Source organism: Schistocerca gregaria, chromosome 2 (genome assembly GCF_023897955.1).
Source record: "Schistocerca gregaria isolate iqSchGreg1 chromosome 2, iqSchGreg1.2, whole genome shotgun sequence".
Classification (NCBI taxonomy): Eukaryota; Metazoa; Arthropoda; class Insecta; order Orthoptera; family Acrididae; genus Schistocerca; species Schistocerca gregaria.
The window spans coordinates 849,205,770-849,229,845 of NC_064921.1; the positions used below are offsets into that span (position 1 = coordinate 849,205,770).

At 42.8% G+C, this 24,076-nt stretch overlaps 1 protein-coding gene across 7 annotated transcripts in view; it reads right to left on the reverse strand.

Annotated features, from left to right (window-relative positions):
- The window catches only part of LOC126335214 (nuclear distribution protein nudE-like 1), a 161,136-nt gene that overhangs the window by 66,267 nt on the left and 70,793 nt on the right, over window positions 1–24,076 (reverse strand). For all 7 annotated transcript variants that reach the window (XM_049998237.1, XM_049998241.1, XM_049998235.1 and 4 more), the window contains exon 5: window positions 1,909–2,036. In XM_049998237.1, coding sequence (XP_049854194.1) covers window positions 1,909–2,036 — 128 coding nt within the window. The remainder of the gene's footprint in view (window positions 1–1,908; window positions 2,037–24,076) is intronic.

The following is a 24,076-nucleotide window of genomic DNA, read 5'->3' on the forward strand; positions in this document are numbered from 1 at the left end:
GAGCCTGTGCACAACTCCTCAAACGAATCTAATGTCAACAGTTGTGGCATCATGCTCATCAGAGGCAGCTTCTTGTTATGAAGCATTGCACCGTCTTCCTAAATCCTTTGACACATTTTGCTGTTGATAGAGAGTTGTATGAGCACTGTGTTTTGTTGCTGTATATGGCGCATTTCCATGGCAACTAAGTTTTATTTTTCTTTTTTTCTCTCGTTCATGTTTTATCAGTGCAATATTATTCTGCAGTAGCGGGATACAGTAATATCCTTTGTTAGAGTGTTGTTTTTTACCAGTCGAAATTACAAAAGTTTAATTTAAAAAATCCCGGGTTTTTCCTGGTTTTCTCACGAATGAAAAAATTCCTGGGTTATTCCCTAGATCTTCCGGATCGTATACATCCTGTTTAATTACTTACATGCAAACTGACCATACTCCTGGAGTCAATGCACCAAGATACGAAATCAGGCTTTGGCCTTAATCTCATATACAGATTTTACATCGGAGAATGCTTTGTCATGTCATTCATACACATTATAAAAATTTGTGTGTGTGTGTGTGTGTGTGTGTGTGTGTGTGTGTGTGTGTTTTCCATATCTCCTCCTAAACCAATGGGGTGATTTCAACCAAACTTCATACACATATCCCTTGCAGTCAGGCAACAATCACTGTGGTGGTAAGAACTCCTGCTTATCAAAAGTTTGGGAGTGGAGATGAAAAAGAAGCATAATGTGATGCCTTGAACTCCCAGAATTTATTCACCGAATATTTGTGAATGAGAGCACTTACCAACTTGCGACGAACTTCACATGTAATTTCAAACCTTTACAAATTTTTTCCTTGTGGACAACCCTCAACAAAATGATGGAAGGGGGGGGGGTTTATAGCTTACTTCCTTTCCACTATTCAATCAGTAGAATTACCACATAAGGTATGATGTTATAAATTATTACTTCTTTACTACTAACTTTTTTCACAGAACATTTTGCAGACAGTATACAATATAGCACTGAATGTAACTGCAAAATTATATCATTGTACAACAAGCCATTCAGAGGATATGCCATCAAACACTAGGATGTGTGAAAACTGTCACATCATGTGTGACTTTTAAATTTATTACTTTGTAGCTACAAACCCCTATTTGCAACATATTTGGCACAAAGTTTCCATATATGCCACTGAAGGTACCTGAAAAAAAAAATCATTGTACGACACAATTCAGGAGATATGATATAAACATTAAGCAGAAGCCAAATGCTGCATGGTACAGATGTGGATGCTCAGCTATAAATAAATGCCTGAGCAATGCTGGGTTTCTCTGCCACTCTTCAGTAAACAAAGTAATACACTTAACTCTGAAATTTGTTTGCCCTTTTCCAATACATTCAACTTTTCGGGCATTGAGTACAGACCTGCTACTCCAACAACTGATCACAGCAAATTAATTACCTTTTATGGATCATAACATATTTCATGCACATGCCTACCTCAACATAAAGGAATGCACTGCACAAAACACACCCATCAAACAGACGGATTATTATCAACAATATCTCATAAAATTTTTGAGTGACTTTGAATTTAACCCAAATCACTCTCACGCCATCTGGAGATAAAAAACAGTGCACAACAATTGCTAAATCCTTGTCAGAAAACCGCTTCCACAACCAAGATTCAACTCCCAAGTCCAGTTTAAATGTTACCGGAGGAATATGCTCTGGAAGACTATGCTACAGAGGATCATTTGATTATTTTCTGCAGCAATGAAGCACATAAACTTGCTTTAATGGTGCAAAACTACTGTACAACGTCTCAAGGCAAAGCAAAATATCACTCATCCTGGTGAGATCACGTATAAGATATTTTAAAGAGACTTACTGGTGAAAGAGATAAAATATGACAACTAACCTCTTTTTTCATCTTTCAACCTCTGGACCATTGCTAGAAGTTCTTCGTGTTCACACTCCAAGAGAGCATCTCTCTCTATCTGGGCATTTAATTTGAGTTCAGTCTCTCCCTTTGACATGCTCATTGCCCTGCATGAAAACAAATCTGGTCAGAACAACACTGATGGTGAAAGACAGACATAAATAGAAAACTAGAAGATCATAAACATAACGTGTTTTAAAAGTAGGAGACAAAAATCAGAAATTTTATTTGTAAGTGTACACATAACACACAAAACAAGAAACATTGTTTTGTGAAAAAATGATTCATTGACTATTAGCTATCAGGGGTGTTCAATAAGTAATGAATCAATTTTTTTCTCATTTAGTTTCACCCGAAAAATGTGAAATTTGTTGTGGGACTGCGAATGCTGACATAAATACCTCGGATCATGCTCATAGTATACTGAATGACTGATCTTTAGGCATGGTAGTGAAAACACACCCAAAACATCACAGACCCACTTTTGGCCTGAACCACACCCTCTGTAAGCTGTGTGTCAAACACTTTGTAGGGCTATTGGTGCACTCTTTAAGTTGAATCATTTTAAAAGAAGCAAAGTCATGATTTGTTGGAACATGCTACATGCCTGCAGTCAAACAGTTTCTATGTTGTCTGGCCTACTGAAGATGAGCAGCTTTGTGTACTGCCATCATCAATAGCTTTCTATAAAGTACTCCAAATGTCCATTTCATGTTCACAATACTTGCTGAGAAAGGGACCGAGATGGGCCTGCAAACACTGAGAGCTCCAATTCCAGCCATTTAAGATCACTGTATAACCACTGTTCTTATTACAAATAATGAGGTTATGAAGTTGAACTTTCAGTGGGGTGGTGACTTCGTTTAGTATATACACTCCTGGAAATGGAAAAAAGAACACATTGACACCGGTGTGTCAGACCCACCATACTTGCTCCGGACACTGTGAGAGGGCTGTACAAGCAATGATCACACGCACGGCACAGCGGACACACCAGGAACCGCCGTGTTGGCCGTCGAATGGCGCTAGCTGCGCAGCATTTGTGCACCGCCGCCGTCAGTGTCAGCCAGTTTGCCGTGGCATACGGAGCTCCATCGCAGTCTTTAACACTGGTAGCATGCCGCGACAGCGTGGACGTGAACCGTACGTGCAGTTGACGGACTTTGAGCGAGGGCGTATAGTGAGCATGCGGGAGGCCGGGTGGACGTACCGCCGAATTGCTCAACACGTGGGGCGTGAGGTCTCCACAGTACATCGATGTTGTCGCCAGTGGTCGGCGGAAGGTGCACGTGCCCGTCGACCTGGGACCGGACCGCATCGACGCACGGATGCACGCCAAGACCGTAGGATCCTACGCAGTGCCGTAGGGGACCGCACCGCCACTTCCCAGCAAATTAGGGACACTGTTGCTCCTGGGGTATCAGCGAGGTCCATTCGCAACCATCTCCATGAAGCTGGGCTACGGTCCTGCACACCGTTAGGCCGTCTTCCGCTCACGCCCCAACATCGTGCAGCCCGCCTCCAGTGGTGTCGCGACAGGCGTGAATGGAGGGACGAATGGAGACGTGTCGTCTTCAGCGATGAGAGTCGCTTCTGCCTTGGTGCCAATGATGGTCGTATGCGTGTTTGGCGCTGTGCAGGTGAGCGCCACAATCAGGACTGCTTACGACCGAGGCACACAGGGCCAACACCCGGCATCATGGTGTGGGGAGCGATCTCCTACACTGGTTGTACACCTCTGGTGATCGTCGAGGGGACACTGAATAGTGCACGGTGCATCCAAACCGTCATCGAACCCATCGTTCTACCATTCCTAGACCGGCAAGGGAACGTGCTGTTCCAACAGGACAATGCACATCCGCATGTATCCCGTTCCACCCAACGTGCTCTAGAAGGTGTAAGTCAACTACCCTGGCCAGCAAGATCTCCGGATCTGTCCCCCATTGAGCATGTTTGGGACTGGATGAAGCGTCGTCTCACGCGGTCTGCACGTCCAGCACGAACGCTGGTCCAACTGAGGCGCCAGTTGGAAATGGCATGGCAAGCCGTTCCACAGGACTACATCCAGCATCTCTACAATCGTCTCCATGGGAGAATAGCAGCCTGCATTGCTGCGAAAGGTGGATATACACTGTACTAGTGCCGACATTGTGCATGCTCTGTTGGCTGTGTCTATGTGCCTGTGGTTCTGTCAGTGTGATCATGTGATGTATCTGACCCCAGGAATGTGTCAATAAAGTTTCCCCTTCCCGGGACAATGAATTCACGGTGTTCTTATTTCAATTTCCAGGAGTGTATCTTAACTACAATGACAAATCCTTCTTGCTCAGTCGTTTTGTGCAAAAACCTCACAGCCGTTTTGTGCAAAAACCTCATGGACCTGGAAAAATTTTACCATCACCTAAACACATTAAATTGGATCTAATGAATCAGTCTGTGAAAGCCTTAAGGCGGAGAATATTTCAAGTATCTCTGTGAGTACTTCCTCCTCTATCAGAAGCGAAATTTAAAGAATTTTCGTACATCCATCTTCAAATGGATTTTGGGACAACAGCTGATGAATATACATGAAGCAACAAATAATACCATCAGTTGTTTGACTTTATTTTTATTTAATTGTGACAATATACAGTCAACATAACATCAGCATCACTTATCCAACAATGTAATGTCATAACGAGAATTGTAACCACATGAAATAAATCGTGTTAGCTAATAGTATATTGAACCACATGAAATTGCATCAGTTTGTGTTACCAACAAAAACCTAAACCCAAAAAAGAACCATAATTACAGATGTATTTACTGTTGAAAACCAAGTAGCTGGAACAATAGGTGTACTGTTCGGTAACAGCAGTAAATCACATTTATTGAGTAAGGTACAATTGATTAACAAAACATACATAGTTCAGTTAGACAAATTGAATCATACAGTGGAACCATATAAATAGGGCAGTAATGAGGTCCACTGTTACTATGGAATAAAATCTGTGATTATGATTCTTTTATGGTTTTTTGATTTGGCTGGTAGCGAGAACAGATATATTTCTTATAGCATAATACACTGTCGTGTCACACTAATGTCACTACCTGTCGAAAAACTGAATACCCATTTCTTGCAGCACGGAATGCTGTGGAAAAAGGAGAAAGAGTGTCAGTGAGGATCTGAAAGGTATTGACTGGGATATAGAGCCATGTCGACTTCAGTATCGTGGTCAATCGCGCTAGGTTTCTCGAGTGAGGATCCATGGTGCAAACAGCTTGATTAAGGTGGTCCCATAGAATCTCGACTAGGTTTATATCCAGGGAGATTGGTGCCCTGAGGAGTATCGTAAACTCATCCTGGTGCTCTTCAAATCGTGAACACACACTATGAGCTGTCTGGCACACTGCACTGTCCTGCTGGTAAATGCCGCCATGCTGCATGTAGGAGTGGACATGGCCCCAAGGATAGATACATAACTGTGTTGAACTACTGTTCCTTCCAGAATGATGATATCCATGGAAACCATGAAAACATTCCCCAGACTGTAATGCACCCTTCTCCAGCCTGAACCCTTCCTATGATTGTTGCAGGGTGTTTGCATTCAGACATTTCTCATCATACAAGCCAACTGTCATCTTTCATCTGAAAAGGCCACCTATCATCACTCAGTGGACGTCCAGTTGCAGTATTGTTGCACAAATTCCAGCCTTTGTTGCCAATGAACAGCAGTCATCATGGATGTGTGAACCCAGTGCTTGCTGCACAGGGCCATATGCACCAATGTACGCTGAATGGTTATTGAGGAGACACTGCTGACAGCCCCTCGATTCATCTTGGCAATCAGTTGCTCAACAATTGTACTTCTCTTTGCCAGTAAACATCTCCAGTCTCTGTTCTTGCTGTCATCTATGGCACGAGTAAACCACAGATGCCTCATCGTTGGTGTTGGATAGCGCCATTTTGTTGCACTCTGTACACATTAACCAAGGCGGTTTACAAACTTAGCCCTTTCGGAAATGCTTCCACCCTTGGCCCGAAAGCCAATGATCACGCCCTTTTTGGCTTCAGATAAATCTGTCCATTTCCTAATTACGGAAATAACTGCATTGTTTTCTGTTTCCCACCAACATGCTTTATAGAGTGCTGCCACCTTTCTTCTGTAAGTGGTTATGTTACATTGATGTCAAACCTAGGCATCGGTCACATTAATGTGACTGGACCTTGTATTAGGCAACGTAAGTTTGCTTCAAATTAGTTACTATTAATCTTATGATGCTGCATGTATCCTGTTGTTGGGTCATGGACTTTATATGTTATTCTACAGATATTAGCCATTTGGTTTTCAGCAGTAAATACATTAATACATAAGCTTCTGTTATGGTTTTGGATTTCAGTGGCAACATGCACTGGTATAATTTAATTTGGTGCAACATTCTACTAGCTAACATAATTTTTCATTGACGGAACTTGAGCTTTCATACCATAATATTACACAAGGTGGTGTTAGCAAATTAGAATTAAAATGAATGAAAATTACAATTTGCTAACAATATAATGGAATGGAAGTTCCATTTCCATTAATCATGTATTATTTTAGCTCCTTTTGCCTCATCCATTGAGTCGTTTATCAATAATTCAGGAAAAAACAGACTTATTTACCATAAAGATATGTCAAGTTGCAGAAAGGCACAATTAAAAAACACCTACTTACAGCTTTCTGCCACAGCCTTCATCAGGACACACACCATTCACACACACAAGCAAGCAAGCACACTTCACACACACAACTGAAAACTCCAGCATGTCGGGCCAACATGTGAGAAACTGTAGTTGGTGGTCGTGTGCATGTGATGTACACTTGCCGATGTGTGTCAATGGTGTGGGTCCACTTTTATTGATAAAGACTGCAACCGAAAGCTTTATGTAAGTGTCTTTAATTGTGCCCATCTGCAACTTAAAATGTCCTCTTTATGACAGATAGCAATCTGTCTTTTCCTACATTGTTCAGTTTCTATTGAGTAGTTTTTGTCATGTAACTTTGTTTCGCCTAGGTTCTACTGATATTATGATGTTGCATTTTTTAAATAAGTGATGCTAATGTTGTATCACCTGTATCTAGGGGCCTAATCATGGTGCACATACCACCAAACCTGGTCAAATTAAATAAACAATAAATACAAACACATAGATGACAGTTTTATTGCTTAGCAAAAACTGAAATGTCTTCTTTGGATTGGAAATTTGGAAAAGATTATCAACTGAATCGCTTGTTATTAAAAGGTGACAATTCAGTTTGATAAAATATTCAGATGGAAGAAGGCACATTCGTCAACCTTTTTAACAATTTAATGGCAAATTTCTTTCTGCTGTGTGAAACAATTCATTTGCTGGAATGTTTAAGTCTAATATTACCTAGTTTGAAAAATATTTGTAGCTGCAATGGAGACTTATCACATGGAGTTATCCCCTTTCAGCAATAAATGAGGTGGCAATTATATTACAAGGTACTCCTTTAAACTACATGAAAAGTAAAAACATATATTTAACGAATGACAGTATTTTGAGTGCAATACATGTGAGGTCAAGTCTATATGTCTGTCTGGAGTTTACTATTACACAGAAAAAGTACATTAAATTGATAAACAAATGACTTACAATTTCCCAGGGCTTCTGAACCTAAACCAATGTCCTACGGATATGTTTACTGTTAGCTTTATAACTCCAAGTGATCACGAAAGTCCCCTAAGTTCATACAAGAAATGATTGGTTCTAGTCACTTTTCAGTCAGCATCATCCACTTCTGTTACTGTATAAAAGGATCCATCAGATATTTCTCTTGTTTTTACTGCACAAACTTTAAAGCAACCAATGCAGCTAGATTCAGTGACACATGATGTATACTGATCTGAACTGAGAACTCAGTCACACATTCACATTCATTAATTCCTTTTCATGATGCCCAAGCGACAGTCAGGTGATTGCCCTCCAATTAGGAAACACAGGTAGACTCCATTAAATTTGCCACTCTTTATTAATAAAAATAACCTTTCAATACAACCATGATTGTGATTTTGACATTCCAATTGTTTCAGCACGATTCCAAGCCTGCCACAACTTTATAAACATGACAGCTTCTTGAATTGTCCCCTATTAGAAATAACTGCAGATTTAAATCTGCTCTACACAAGCACAAAAGACAATCATGGCCTCCTATTTTCATTCCAATTGTTGCATCTGTATCTCCAGCAACAGAAACTGACAAAATCTGCATTTTCAAACAATGGAAAATCCAGGATGAAATAATGACAATTTTATGAAAAGGGCAAATTGCTATTCACCATATAGTGAAGAGTTGCAAACAGGCACAACAAAAAGACTGCTACACATACGAACTATCGAACAAAACCAACTTACACTTCTTCTTCTTCCAACATAGAAAACACACACACACACACACACACACACACACACACACACACAGAGAGAGAGAGAGAGAGAGAGAGAGAGAGAGAGAGGCGCACGCCCACGCGCATGAGCACGGCTACTGTCACTAACCACTGAGGCTGTACAGCGAGCAACTGTGCCTGATGGGGGAAGCTATCTGGATGGCACAGGGAGGAGAAGTTTCGTGCAAGGAGGGGCAAGGATAGCAGGGTAGGTGTAAACGGGTGTGTAGAGCTGCTTGTGGGAGCATGCAGTGGTGTGATGGGGACAGAGTAAGGCCACTAGGTGCAGTTGGGGTCTCTAAGGGGATTTTGGAGGTGGGGTGTGGGGGGGGGGGGGAGGAAAGGAGACATGTAAAGGAGGGTAAAAAGGGAGAGATTTATGTGTGAGTTGGTGAAATAGAAGGCTGTGTAGTGCTGGAATGGGCAGAAGGAAGGGGATAGGTGGGGGAAAGACAGGGACTAGTGAAGGCTGAGGCCATGAGGGGGGTAATGGAATGTAGGATACATTGCAGGAAGTTCCCACTAGTGCAATTGAGAAACTTTGGTGTTGGGTCTTATGAAGCACCCAGAGTTCATTGGCTATGAAGCAGTGACAGAAGTGAAGCCTGTAATGTTGGGCAGCATTTTTCAGCCACTGGGTGATCCAGCTGTCTCTTGGCCACATTTTGTCAGAGGCCATTCACGCGGACAGACAGCTTGTTGGTTGTCACGCCCACGTAAAGTTCAGCAGAGTGGTTGCAGCTTAGTTTGTAGATCATGTGAATGCTTTCACAAGTAGCCCACCTATAATGGGTGGGCGACATTTGAGACCGGACTGGAGAAGGCGGTGGAAGGATGGTGAATGGGGCAAGTCTTCCATTTAGGTCTATTACAAAGATATGAGCTATATGCAAGGGGTTGGGAGCATGGAGGGGAGCAGGGATGGTCTGTTGTTTGGTTTGGAGGAGGGGACTAAACAGTGAGGTCATCGATCCCAGCAGATTAGGGAAGGATGGTGAACGAAATTGACCTTGCTCTTTCAAATGAACCATCATGGCATTTGCTTAAAGCAATTTAGGAAAGTCACAGAATACTTAAATAAGGATGGCCAGACACGGGTTTGAACTGTCATCCACTCAAATGTGAGTCCAGCTTGCTAACCACTGTACCACTTCACTTGGTGAACAGGGATGGACATGAATATAGCGTAGGTTCGGTGGGCGACCACTGTGGGAGGAGCAGGACAAATAGTTCGTAGGAGACTTCTAATTTCTGGGCACGACGAGAGGTAGTCAAAACCCTAACGGAGAATTAATTCAGCTGCTCTAGTCCTGTGTGGTACTGAGTCACAAGTGGAGTGCTCCCTTGTGACCAGACAGTGGAATGTGGGAGGTGATAGGTGACTGGAGAGTCAAGGCATGGGAGATATGTTTCTGTACAGCGTTTGGATTATGATTTGTCTGTGAAGGAAGGACCCAGTGAGATCTTTGCTACTAGCCATAGGTATTAGGGATACCTTTAGTATCGGCCACGAGTGGCTAGCCTGAAGGGAAGGGACCCTTTGATACTGAATGAGTGGCTGTTGTCAAAGTGGAATTATTGCTGATGTGGCCATCTTGAAGGTGGAGGTCAACATCAAGGAAGATGGCTTGCTGGGTTGAGGAGGACTAGATGCTTGGAGGAATGAGGATAGGATGACCTCACCCTCGACACACAACGAATAGGTCACCAATGAGTCTGAGGGGGAGCGGCGAGGGTGGGAGGGAGGGGGGCGACAGGCAAAGGGGGGAAGTGAGGCGGCGAGGGGAGGGGGCGAGTGGGGGGGAGCGAGGCGGCGAGGGGGCGGGGAGGCGGCGAGGGGGGAGGGAGGCGGCGAGGGGGGAGGGAGGCGGCGAGGGGGGAGGGAGGCGGCGAGGGGGGAGGGAAGCGGCGAGGGGGGAGGGAAGCGGCGAGGGGGGAGGGAAGCGGCGAGGGGGGAGGGAAGCGGCGAGGGGGGAGGGAAGCGGCGAGGGGGGAGGGAAGCGGCGAGGGGGGAGGGAGGCGGCGAGGGGGGAGGGAGGCGGCGAGGGGGGAGGGAGGCGGCGAGGGGGGAGGGAGGCGGCGAGGGGGGAGGGAGGCGGCGAGGGGGGAGGGAGGCGGCGAGGGGGGAGGGAGGCGGCGAGGGGGGAGGGAGGCGGCGAGGGGGGAGGGAGGCGGCGAGGGGGGAGGGAGGCGGCGAGGGGGGAGGGAGGCGGCGAGGGGGGAGGGAGGCGGCGAGGGGGGAGGGAGGCGGCGAGGGGGGAGGGAGGCGGCGAGGGGGGAGGGAGGCGGCGAGGGGGGAGGGAGGCGGCGAGGGGGGAGGGAGGCGGCGAGGGGGGAGGGAGGCGGCGAGGGGGGAGGGAGGCGGCGAGGGGGGAGGGAGGCGGCGAGGGGGGAGGGAGGCGGCGAGGGGGGAGGGAGGCGGCGAGGGGGGAGGGAGGCGGCGAGGGGGGAGGTAGGCGGCGAGGGGGGAGGTAGGCGGCGAGGGGGGAGGTAGGCGGCGAGGGGGGAGGTAGGCGGCGAGGGGGGAGGTAGGCGGCGAGGGGGGAGGTAGGCGGCGAGGGGGGAGGTAGGCGGTGAGGGGGGAGGTAGGCGGTGAGGGGGGAGGTAGGCGGTGAGGGGGGAGGTAGGCGGTGAGGGGGGAGGTAGGCGGTGAGGGGGGAGGTAGGTGGTGAGGGGGGAGGTAGGTGGTGAGGGGGAGGGAGGTGGTGAGGGGTGCCGGTGATGGGGAGGGGGAGAGAGGGAGGTGGTGATGGGGAGGGGGAGAGAGGGAGGTGGTGATGGGGAGGGGGAGAGAGGGAGATGGTGAGGAGGGGGGGAAGGAGGTGGTGATGGGGTTGGGGGAGTGTGTGGGGGGGAGGGAGGGGATACAGTGTCACATTATCTGCTTAGGTGGCGGATGCAGTTCTTTCGGCAGCAGCTGAATGCTTTGTGGACTGATGGTGAAGCAAGATTTGACATAAAAATTCTCAAATGTTAATAGGGGATGATATGAGAGCATAGCGGTGGATCACGGTTCGATGGGAGGAGTGAACTGAGTCAGGCAGAGTTGATCATTGGTTTTTGGTCGAGTCTGATTGGTAGGGTTGGTGGTGAGAAAATGTTTCCAATGTAAGTATCTGGAAAAGGAGAGAAGGCCTTTAACAAGTCCAGCATGATGGCATGGAAAGGTAAGACCTAGTTCTGTGGGACTAGGGTTTTAGGAGGAAATGGTCACGACTGTGTTTCATGTCTGTTTGGATTCAAAATTCTGTATGGTGGTGGGAGGGAATTTCTGAGGATGTGGTAAATGTAGCAGGTTTGCAAGGCAGGGTTTGTTGGTCATGAGGGTCCAAGGCAGGATCAGGAGGTAAACAGGTTGGATTGTTTCTTGAGGTGGCATTGTGTGTACTGCTCTAGTTCCTTGGGGGCAAGAATTTCAGTGTGAGAGATGGGAGAGAGTAATTTGGAACTACAGAGTAGAAGGATTTTATTCATGGAGAAGAGGTACTGCAAGGAAGTTTGGGCCTGATTTACATTATTTTGCAAAATTAGGCTGATTAGGACTGTTCAGTGGCAGAATCTGAACAGATGGTCATTGTGAAATGAGAGGTTGTGCAGTCAGACATGGGTAATTTGATGTTAATTGAGGGGGGGGGGGGGGGGGGGACGATGCAGGGAACAGTATGTGGTACTGGGTTTTGGCTACGGACAAGGCAAATTTCCTGTACTGGTGCAGATGGAAGGAGAAAGTATCCTTGATAGAGGATAAAAGCATGTAAAAACACAAACTACGTAAATATACATGCGAAAAAACTCAAATATTCAACAACCTTTCCTCCAATAGCTTATTCCCACAGAAATATCAGTCCCTTCCAAAGGCCTTACCTTCAATCATTATGCTAGCCTCATTAAAAAGACCTTATCTGTCTCGCGTGTGTGCATAGTTTCTTGCCCCCAACCCTACCAATCAAACAACTCAAAGCCAATGTTGAACCCTGCATGACTCCACGCCTCCCCCCACTGCCCCTAATTATCCCCTATTGACATTCCAGAATTTTGTTAACCTAAAACCTTGCCTCACCATCATTCCACAAAGCATTCAACATGGAAGTTAACCCCACATCTGCAGAACAAACTGCATCCATCAACTAAATATCTGATCCCAACCTTATATCCCAAAACCTTCCCACAATTCTCTCTCTCTCTCTCTCTCTCTCTCTCTCTCTCTCTCTCTCCCCCCCCCCCCCCCCCCAATCTCCCTCTCCACCCCCCCCCCTACCATTTCCAGCAGTCTCACCTTTTACATGCCAGTTACACTGCCCTCTCTGAGGGAATCTCTGATCTCATGGACCAACATCTTCAGGCTATTACCCATAACCTGTGCTCCTACATCAAAGACACCAAACACTTCATGCACCAATTCTCCACACCTACTGTTTCTTAGCATATGGCGGCCTGTTCATCACTATTGACGGCACCTGTCTCTACACTAACTCCCTAACGCCCATAGCCCTGTTGCTATGCCCAACTGATTCTAAACCTACACACTCCATCCTGATCACCACGACCAGTATGTCCTCACCCCACAATTACTTCATCTTCGAAGGCATCACCTACAAACAAATCTGTGATACAACAATGGCACTCGTATGGCACCGCCCTCTGCCAACCTTTTCATGGGTCATCTAGATTAATCTATCTTCACCCAACACCTAAACCCTTCACCTGGTTCAGATTCATTGTGATCTCGATTGAGGATGACGACATCCTATCGACATTCCTACAGAATCTCAACACCTTTTCCCCCATTCACTTCACCTGGTCCTCTTCATCCAACAAGCCACCTCCCTTGATGTTGACCACCTTAAGATGGTTACATCAGTAACTCTGTACATATCAAACTTATCAACCACCAGAAAGAAATACTTCCACTTCAACAACTGCCTATCATTCTGTACCGAGAAGTACATTCCGTACAGGCTAGCCACCTCTACTACTGCATCTGCAGTGAAAAGCACTCCCTCTCCAAATATACAAAAGGCCACACTGAGGCCTTCACAGGTCCAAAATTATTCTCTAAGCTTTGTACAGAAACAGATCTCCCATGCCTTCTCTCTAGTCTCCTACCACCTCCCACATCCCACTGTCCAGGCACAAAGGAGCATTCCCCTTGTGACTCAGTACCACACAGGACTGCAGCAGCAGAATCACATTCTCTGTCAGGGTTTCGATTACCTCTCGTTGTGCCCTAAAATGAGGAGTATCGTACCAACTACTTGTCCTACCCCTCCTAGTGGTATTCTGCCATCCACTGAACCTATACAATATCCTTGCCCATTCCTATTCCACCCCTGCTCCCAGCCCCTTGCCTCATGGCTAATATGCCTGTAATAGATCTACATGCAAGATCTGTCCTGTACATTCTCCCGCCGCCGCCGCCACCGCCACCACCACCTACTCCAGCCTGGTCACAAGGTTCACCCATCTTATCAGAGGCAGGGTTAACTGTGAAAGCAGTTATGTGATCTACGAACTAATATGCAATGACTGTGCTGAATTCTATGTGAAAATGAAAACCACCAAGCTGTCTGTCCATATGAATGGAAAGCAACAAAATTTGGCCAAGAGACAGCTGGACCACCCAGTAGCTGAAAATGCTGCCCAGCACCACATGCTTCATTTCAATGATTGCTTTACAGCCTGTACCATCTGGATCCTTCCTGTCACACCAGAGTTTCTGAATTACAATGGTGGGAACTTTCCTTGCAATATATCCTATATTCTTGTAACCTCCCTGGCATCGACCTCTGCCAGTCTCTCTCTTTCCCCACCTATTCCATTCCCTGCTCCCACTCCAGCACAGCACACCCACACTCACCCACTAGTCTCTCCCCTGTTTTTACCCTTCTCCTCTTCTCTCCTTTTCTGCTCTCCCCCTCCTCCCCTCTACCCAATCCCCTCAAATCTCCCCATTGCACTTAGCAGCCTTATTCTGTTCCTACCATGCTCCTGCATGTTCCCACAACCAGTACTACACTCTCCCTCACTCCTACCCAACTATCCTTTCCCCTCCTCACCCCAACCTTATCCTCCCTGTATCACGCAGATAGCTCCTCTATCAGGCATAGTTGTTGGCAATCCGGGATTGGTGGCTAGTGACAGTGTGTGTGCGTGCGTGTGTGCGTGTTAGAAAAAGTTGTTTTACAAAAGCTAATATGTACAGCAGACTCTGTACCTGTCTGCAGATCTCCTCTTAATGTTGAGAAGCAATCTATCATTTCCGTAATAAAGTCTGCATTTTCAATTTTTGAGCAGTTATCCTCTTTTAATATTAGGCAATTCAATTCCAACTTTGAGACAAAGATGAGTGTGAGTTAAGGAGGATTGGTGTCACTCAAGGAGGTGGTTATTAAATTCTTTGAACCTATTGTCTTACTGTAAATGTAACTGCTGTCAATTCATTATAAACAGCACTGATGGGAAAAAAGAACTGCAACACCAACAAGGAACTGAGTGACATGAACAAACGTTGGTGTGTGTCTGTCTACATCTGAGATGATACCTATTCAAATTTCAGGCCAGTCCCATAAGAGTGGCGTTTGTAGAACCATTCTGAAGATGTAAATCATGTTTGCCTGAAACACACAATGTACCGGTTATGAGTTTTAGTTACTTCCGAGAGTGAATGTGCCGAGCTGTAGATAGTCCAGAATGCCTTCACAGTGATAAAGATAGCATTATCAACACCTCACCAAGTCTGAACAAGGTCAGATAATAGGGCTATGAGAAGCTGGATGCGCTTTCTACAATACTGCAGAGCACCTCGGTAGGGATATAGCCACTGCAGATGATTGCTGGCAGCAGTGGACATGGTAATGTATACTCAGAAGAAGAACGGGTTTCAGACAGCCACATGGCACTATCAAAAGGGAAGACCATTGTGTTCGGCGAATGACTCCCGCGCGCATCGTACTTCATCTGCAGCAACAATCTGAGCAGCAGTTGGGCACAACAGTAACAAAACAAACTATTACAAATCGGTTACTTCAATGACAACTCCGTGCCAGATGCCCTGCAGAGGGCATTCCACTGACACCAAACCACCAGTTTGTGATTTCAGTGGTGTCAAGCGAGAGCTCATTGGAGGGCAGAATTGAGACATATTGTTTTTTCTAATGAAAGCTAGAGCCTCAGTGCCAGTGAAGGCCGTATGATGGTTCGGAGGCTAGTTGAGAGCCTGCAACCATCCTGTCTGCATCCTGGACACACTGGACCTACACCTGGAGTTAGGGGCTGGGGTGCAATTAATTATGAGAGCAGGAGCAGCACTCTCGTGGTTATTCCGTGCACCCTGCCTGCAAATTTGTATGTCAGGCTGTTGATTTGACCTGTTTTGCTGCCATTCATGAACAGCATTCCAGTGGGTGTTTTCCAACAGATAACATTTGCCCACATGCTGTAAAGGATATCACTGTGTTGTCTTGGGCCACAGATTTAGCAGGTCTTTCTTCAATTGACCATATATGAGGCATCATCGGACGACAACTCCAGCGTTATCCACAACCAGCATTGACTATCCCTGTATTGACCACCCTAGTGCAACACCCATGAAACTTCATCACACAAACTGACATCTACAACCTGTAGAACACAATGCATGCACACTTGCATTCAACATTCTGGCTGTTTTTATTACTGCACCGGCATTTGCCATTTGCAACGGCTTTTCTCGTGCTTACATTAACCTGGGATCTGGCAATGTTAATCCGCTATTTCCTGGGCTAGCTTCTGTGTCGCTTACCTTCAAGTTCCTTGTAAAGCCATTTAATAACTGTTCTCATTTGATCTATCCTCTTTACATGGCCAAACCTTGTCAACCTTGGAGCGATCTCTCCGTTTTTGTCGGCATGACTGATTGATGATATACTTCCAGGTGTTCAGCTGAGTTGTTTCTATTTTATGCACAATATTTCAAAGACCAATGGCTGAGCTGAAATATTGTGCACAAAACAGATACAACATCTCAGCCAAATAACACCCAGAAGCACACCATTAGTTCCGTCATGCTTTATGTTTTCACATAGTGGTTGATTCACTTGTGCTTTTTTCACTCTTAATTCCATATCTCATTTATTTTTCCTGACCTTTTTAAGCACTGATCTGAAGAATATCATTTCTTCGGCCTATTATAGGACCTCACCCACTCCTATTGTAGATGTGTTCCGCTCCCCAGAAGCAAATAAATGTGTGTATATCTGTTTTTATACCCCTCATCACTCATGTCACAGGTTTAGGAGAGAAATGGTCCCATCAGAGTCTATGCAGTCAATTCATGAAAGAATTACGTTTTACATATAGCTAGACTTTAAACCATCATATCTCTACACCAAATAAAGAACATTGGACAAAAAAGTATCATTTTTACTTTTATCAGTTTATCTATCTTCGTGCTAAATTCAAACCAATTCATAGAAGTTAAGTACAGAAGTGGCGCACTTCAAAAAGCTCCCAGAAAAATGTGTTTTCTTGTAGATAAACTGCCAAGCAAGCAAGATTCTTTCATACGGTTGAAACTTAGCTTAAACCCAAGTACAATACACTGGTGGACCAAATTCAAACAATGAATCTTGCTCCAGTGTGGAGTTATTTAACTGTGACTGTTTTTTAGCTCCATTAAAATCTTTTGCAAAAGCAATTGATTGATTCATACAATTTGCATGGGCACCAGCTAGAATTCATCATTCAAACCTTGCTTAATATACTGTAACACAGCTCCAGTATGATGTTCGAATGGCTATACAAATGGCTAGGGGTCTGGGCTAAACCAAAACAGGAACCGTGTACAAGACCCCATACAAACCACGATTCCATGTGTGGTCTTTTCATACATATTTGGTGCAACACTGCAATGCTGTACAAATATACCACACCATGCCATTTGATTCCTTTTATCAAATTAATGCCTACTCCATTTTCTCATAGGCTCTTCTGACAGCTTTGGAACTGTCTGTCTGGAGTGCACTAGTTAGTAATTCTGGCAAGACCAGACAAAGACAGTGGTCAAGTGTGTGAGGTGTGCTTGCTTGTGTCCGCTCTCCATTCTTTTCTGAAGAAGCTTTTAGGCGAAAGCTCTCCGGGTAACAGTCTATTCGTTGAGCCTGCCTACAATACACTGTGTCACCTTTACGGTGAGTAGCAGTCTACCCTTTTCGTAACTGTCAACATTTCAAGCTGAAAATTCCATTTATGTAAATAAAAAATTAAGTGCTCATTTGCTCACGAACTTATATCCCAGAAAGTTCTTCATAGATTCCTTTGGAATTGTTGCATTTGAATATGCTTGTCTTTTATATACCTGCGGTGGAGTGCCAAATAGTGTGTGTGTGTGTGTGTGTGTGTGTGTGTGTGTGTGTGTGTGTGTGTAATAGATCTATACACCTTATGGTGACCCAAAGTTATATAACACACACATAATCAAATGCAATGCTGTGTCAAAATTTCAAAGGACTTTGTGAACAATTTTCAGAGATTTAAGATTTTGCAGAAAAGTTTTACTTCTACACAAATAAAAATGTAAATGAACATTTATTCAAAATCGATCTCCGAAAGTTCTTCACTAATATCTTTGAAATTTTGTCACAATGTTGCACTTTAATGTGTGTGTGTTTTCATTTACCTATTTGTAATATATATAATACAAAGATGAGTGTGTAATATTTACAGGGGAAACATAATTACCAAATATCTCAAAAGATTCTTGACTGATTTACTTCAAATTTTTACACAATACTTTGTTGACTATTTGGACGGACACTGGTTATGTACTTTTAATGTATGTGACAGTTAAATATATGTAACATATAAAGCAGAAACTTTCTAACCAAAAATCTCATAAGTACTTGACCAATTTACTTCTAATGTTTACACAATACTGCAATAAACATATGTACATGTTTAGGACATGTATTCAATATGTAATAGTGAAACATTGTTAGCAAACAGGTAACAATAAACCAGGCTCAAGATCATGGGGGGGGGGGGGGGGGGGGGGGGGAAGGATATGGGCAGGATGTGAGAGGAAATGGACACAAAGTGGAAAGGAGGACATCAACAAACAAAGAGGGGGAGAAGAAGGTGGACAGAGATAGGAGGGAGACAAAGATTAGGACTTATAACCAATTCCCGTACGTTATAGAAATGTTAACTACTTGTGCCAAATTGGAAAATTAAAAATTGTCACTGATATCATGAAGAAACACAAAATTGTAATCATGGCTCTTCAAGAAATCAGGAACAGTGATCAAGACCCTACGGAATCGGAGGGATACCGACTTTATAAAGGAATCCCTGGAAGAAAAGTCATGAAAAACTGTCCTTTTGAAATCTGCAAATAAGACACACACAATTATCAATGCACATGCTCCCACCAATTAGAAAAATAATACTCTGAAGGACAAAGAAGAAAAACAGAAATTTTGGGATCTCCTGCATCAAGTCTTAATCAATATTCCTCCATCAAACATAAAAATTCTCCTTGGCAACTTCAATGCTCAACTGGGGCAAGAAAGAAGATACAGAGATATCACTGGAAAATGGCCAGTACATAAATGGACCAAAAACGATCAAAGGTTAATTGGAACTTGTAGAAATCAACTTGGTCTCAAAATCAACAGGTTTTAAAAGAAAACCTCACAAATTAAAAACCTGGAAACATCTTTATTTCCGTAAGGGCAAATGGCAACTGGACCACGTATGATGATGTAGATTTCACGATGGTTGAAATTTACCCATACAAAGTTTTAAAGGGTAAAGACTCAGGGTCAGACAACCATGTTGTGAAGATCAAAATAAAATTAACACCAATGGTAAAGAAAAGATCTCAGAAAAAAAATTGGAAGAAAATTCGACCCAACCATATTAACAAAAAATGAGGAATACACCAGGAAATCAGATGAAGGATCTATCAACTATAACACACTAGACGAATTAACCACCAAATCAAAATCCATAGCCGAAGAGTTGTATACAATAAATCCCAGCGAGAAACATGTGGTGGAATGAAGCATGTGACCAGACTTTAGAAAGAAGACACCAAGCTCGGATAAAGTACCAACCCCAAAAGTCTGAAGAATCACATATATAACTAATTACACAAAGTCAACCCATAAAATCAGCAGACAGACAGAAAGCAAACATCTTAAAAATACCCTAAAAAAGATAGAAGAGAACTTCCAGAGGAAAGTTGGGAGATTACTACAAAATGTTTGGGAGACATCTCTCAGCTTAAGTGTTGGGGACTCAGAATTTTTAAGATAAGTCAGGAAAGTTGGCACATAGTAATCGAGAAAATGCAGAGATCCTTCCAGAGACCTTAAACAAAATTTTAAATTGTGATGACGCATTGGAAAAATTTCAAGTAGACACTGAAGCACCTATTTTAACCACCCCAGACCTAACAGATCCTCCAACTATCAATGAGGTAGAGATCGCAATTCAGGAACTATAAAATGACAGAGCATGTGGCAAAGACCATGTATTTGCAGAAATCTGGAAGAATACTGGAAAACCTGCAGTCACAAATCTCTACCAACATTTAATTGAAATGTGGATCACAGAGAAAATTCCAAAGTGCTGGACCTCAGGAAAAACCCATCCATAATTTCAAAAAGGAGATAGAATAAACCCAGATAATTACAGAGGAGTAACCCTTCTGGACTGCAGATACAACGTTCTCTGCCGCATAATTTACAATAGGATCAAAAACATTCTGGAACTACAGCTTCGAGAATATCAAGGATGATTTCGACCATACAAAAGCCGCTCAGACCAAATTCTTAGCCTGAAACTAATAATAGAGTATTACAAGTATAGAAACAAACAGTTAATCATCTCATTCATAGATTTAAAAAAATCATATTATAGTGTTCATAGACCCACACTTCTAAAAATCCTTAGAGCATATGGCCTCCATCCCAAACTGGTAAGATTCATTCCGCTAACTTTAACCAACACGAATTCAAAGGTCAAGTTTAGAGGAGAAATGTGAAAAGCTTTCACAATAAAAACGGGACTCAGACAAGGTGATAGATTGTCCCCTTTGCTTTTCAATGTGGCCCTCTACTACATCATGACAATCTGGCAAAAATAAAACGTATGTAAATTCAAAATTGGTGGAAAACCAGCAATAAGAGAAAACTGCCTTGGGTTTTCCGACGATTTGGCTCTCTTAGCCCTTGACATGGAAGAAGTTCATGCTCAGATCACAAGTCTCCAGAAAATTGCTTCAAAAAATAGGATTACTAATATCCTCTGAGGAAACTGAAATAATGCCTATGAAACCTCTTTGCATAGATAAAATCTTCATAAATGACCAAGCAATTAACATAATTCAACACTTTAACTATCTTCGAGAAATTATTTTGCCCAACTTGGGTGAGAAAGCAACATGGATAAATAGAACCAACAAAATGAAAAAGGCACTATTTCCAACCTGGTCAACACACAATAAATTACAAAACTGTAACTCTCCTAGAAGCAACTTGTGCTTGTGAAACTCTGTTCCAAATGAAAAATGAAGAACAACCGATCAACTCCTTAAGACTGAACAAAGAATTATCAGAACATGCATCAATAAAAAATACCAGGTTGATGGAGTCTGGAGAATCCTCCGTAATAAAACTGTCTATTGTGAAACTGACCCAATCACCAGCACAATGCAGAAGAAAAGAATCTCTTATTTCTTTCATGTCTTACGACTGCCTTACAACTGGATTTTAAAACAATTAGTGATGAGAAGGCTCAGAAAAAAGACAGGAGGACAGTAAGTCAAAGACATTCAGCAAGATCTTGAAGCAGTCGGTCTCATAATTATTGATACAGAGAACACTCTCCTTATGAATCATAAATTTCCAGCAGAAATGACGCACAGAAAATCAGTAGAGATTTCAGACAAGTTAAGAAAATTGGGTTTGGAATGAATGAAAAAGTACTGGGCTGAGCGCAAGAAGCAAGTAGTCCAATCTTCAAAAAAGAAAGTGAACATGGAATGACTCAAGTGGTCCATTGTGGCCAATCAAGATGATTATGATGATGATGATGATAATAATAGAATTTTTTTTTAATCAGACTGAGCCACAGCAATGCATGGCCAGGAATATCTAGCTGTATCACGACATTTAAACATTTGAAAATGCTGATCTGTCAGTTGAATTAAAAAATTAAAAAAAAAAGATGCAATAATCTATTTATACTGGCTGTGCAACCATGTCAAGAATATGTTTTTGTTACAAGAGGTATTTTTTAAAAATAATCATCATACAAACATTAAATCCCAAGTTCTTGCTGCACTACACACAAAATAACACAGATGAAGATTTCAATGAAATAAGGCATTGTAAATAAAATTAAATTCAAGCAAAATGAGGAACAGAAATAATGAAAATGTAAAATGATAATATGGAATCATCATCATCATCATCATCATCATCATCATCATCATCATCATCATCATCATCATCATCATCATCATCTTGTCTGGCCACACTAAAATAATTAATTTAAAGAATGACAAGAACAAAAATTATAGCAAATAGAAAAGTTAATATGATGACTAAGATCACATGACAAAGATTAGAAATTTAAAAAAATCATTACATATAACACAATTAAGTAAATAAAAAGAAAACATTTTGATAAAGATTTAAAAATAAAAACTGAGTTCGAACCCACAGCCTTTTGTACGTAAGCCACATATCTTAACCACTAAGTTACGGCATCACTCTGCACAATGTGGTTATTTTTAAGGCTCTAGTCTGTACAAACCATCACATTAATTTCTTTTTCATCAACTTTTCATAAACAAAGAGCCCAATGGCAGCAAGATGTGTGAAGTCTTTCCTTCTCGTCCCGCACAGTAAGTCTCCCCTGACCTGCGGTTCTGAGCAACTATCCCAAAATCTACCCCTTTTTCCTAGACCTCTCTAGTCCTTTACCTTCACCCTTCTTCCTTGCCCATAGACCCTGCTGCCTGAAGGACGAGCCACTGGCTCTGTAAATTTGACAATCACATCGGTCTTTTATGTGTGTGTTCTGCCACCACTTTGTGAGTAGATTTTTTAATCCATCAAATTAAATAATTTTAACATTATTTTTCACAGTACTATTATAAGAATCTTGTGATATTTTAACATCTCCAGAACCTGCCTGTCTGAGATTCTCATTAAGCTTAATTTCAATCAATTTTGGATGATTAAACACTGATATTAGCCTAAACAAGAAGTACTCCCATAAGTTTCTGCTATCATCCCAGCCAGTTTACTCTTCCCTTTACTATTGAGACGCAGGCCATGTTTTGTGGACACCCACCTACCAATACCATCATCAGGAACCAAACCCATGCCTGACAAAGTAGCTGCCCGAAGCAGCTGATCTAGCTCCATATTAATCCTCCTGACAGAGCTGTTCAATTGGGGCCGATCATACTACATGAACAGGAACAAGCCAACATTTGTATGGTTCATTACAGATGATATTTTTATCATGTCATACTCAATATTGTAGCCCTGATTCCTATCAATACTGTTTCCTGCTCCACCCACTACCACAACTTGACCCTGCTTTGTAAATCCCTTGCACAATGATCCTACATCCTCTTATCACTTGGCTTGAAAATACTTGTGACCTGGTACCTGTCACCTAATTTTTACCGCAAGTTCTGGACCACACCTCTTCCATGGCTACTACCAAACAACAGAACTTTCCTCCTACTTCCTACTTTTTTTGAAATGGTTTCCTACTGAAAGTCTGTTGAGTGCTGACTACACTTCCATCTACTTGAGGCCTCTTCCTTAGTTGCCTGCAGTAGAAAGGCAAACCTATTGTTTGTGCCAATGATGGAACTGTCAGACACTGTTCTCCTTCTGTGGCCCCTGTTCCTTGCTACCACTTCCCACCTGTCTTCACCCTTCTCTCCCCACTTAACCTCATCAGTTACTCCCGAGAAATATCCAGTTCGACCTTAAGGGCTGTAATCTCCTAATTCTGTTCCGCTATTTTCTTATCCCTTGAACACACTATACAATACCATGCAAGAGACCCATTTACTTTCCCGATTCCCATGCCACTACATTCACCCCAATGTAATCACCTGCCACAACAGTTGCACAGAACCCCAGAACTGACTTACCTATGGCAGCTTAAACAATTGTCGCTCATGATGGTTTAAAATATTTTTAAAAATTTATCCAGACAATGACAGTAATATTCAACTAACTACAGATCACAGGAGTCACTGAAGTTCTGTGAAACACTAATATACATGTATACTATTAATACAGGAGTGTAATGCACTTAAACGAATGTTAAAAATCAAAACTTTTATACCTGAAAAATTAGGCCTAAGAATGTGTATATGCAATACGTACTTTACACATTTTGAAAGTAAATAAAAGATCAAACTTCAACCTTTAATTCCCTGAATAGATATGGCACTACTAAATATAGGTGTAATGAAAACAACCTAAATTCTTCACTTAATACGAAATGTCTTAAATTTATACGTAAGTCTACATGTAAAGTGTGCGGAAATGAGCCGTTAGATTGTGTGTCAATAATCGGAAAAAAATCGAAATTTTCAAAAATTTGTTCATTTTGTAGCACACATCTTTCTGAAGAGTCTGGTGCATAAAACATGTGTGTTCGAGGAAATGTAAGACATGTTATTTGGTGGTAAGTGTGC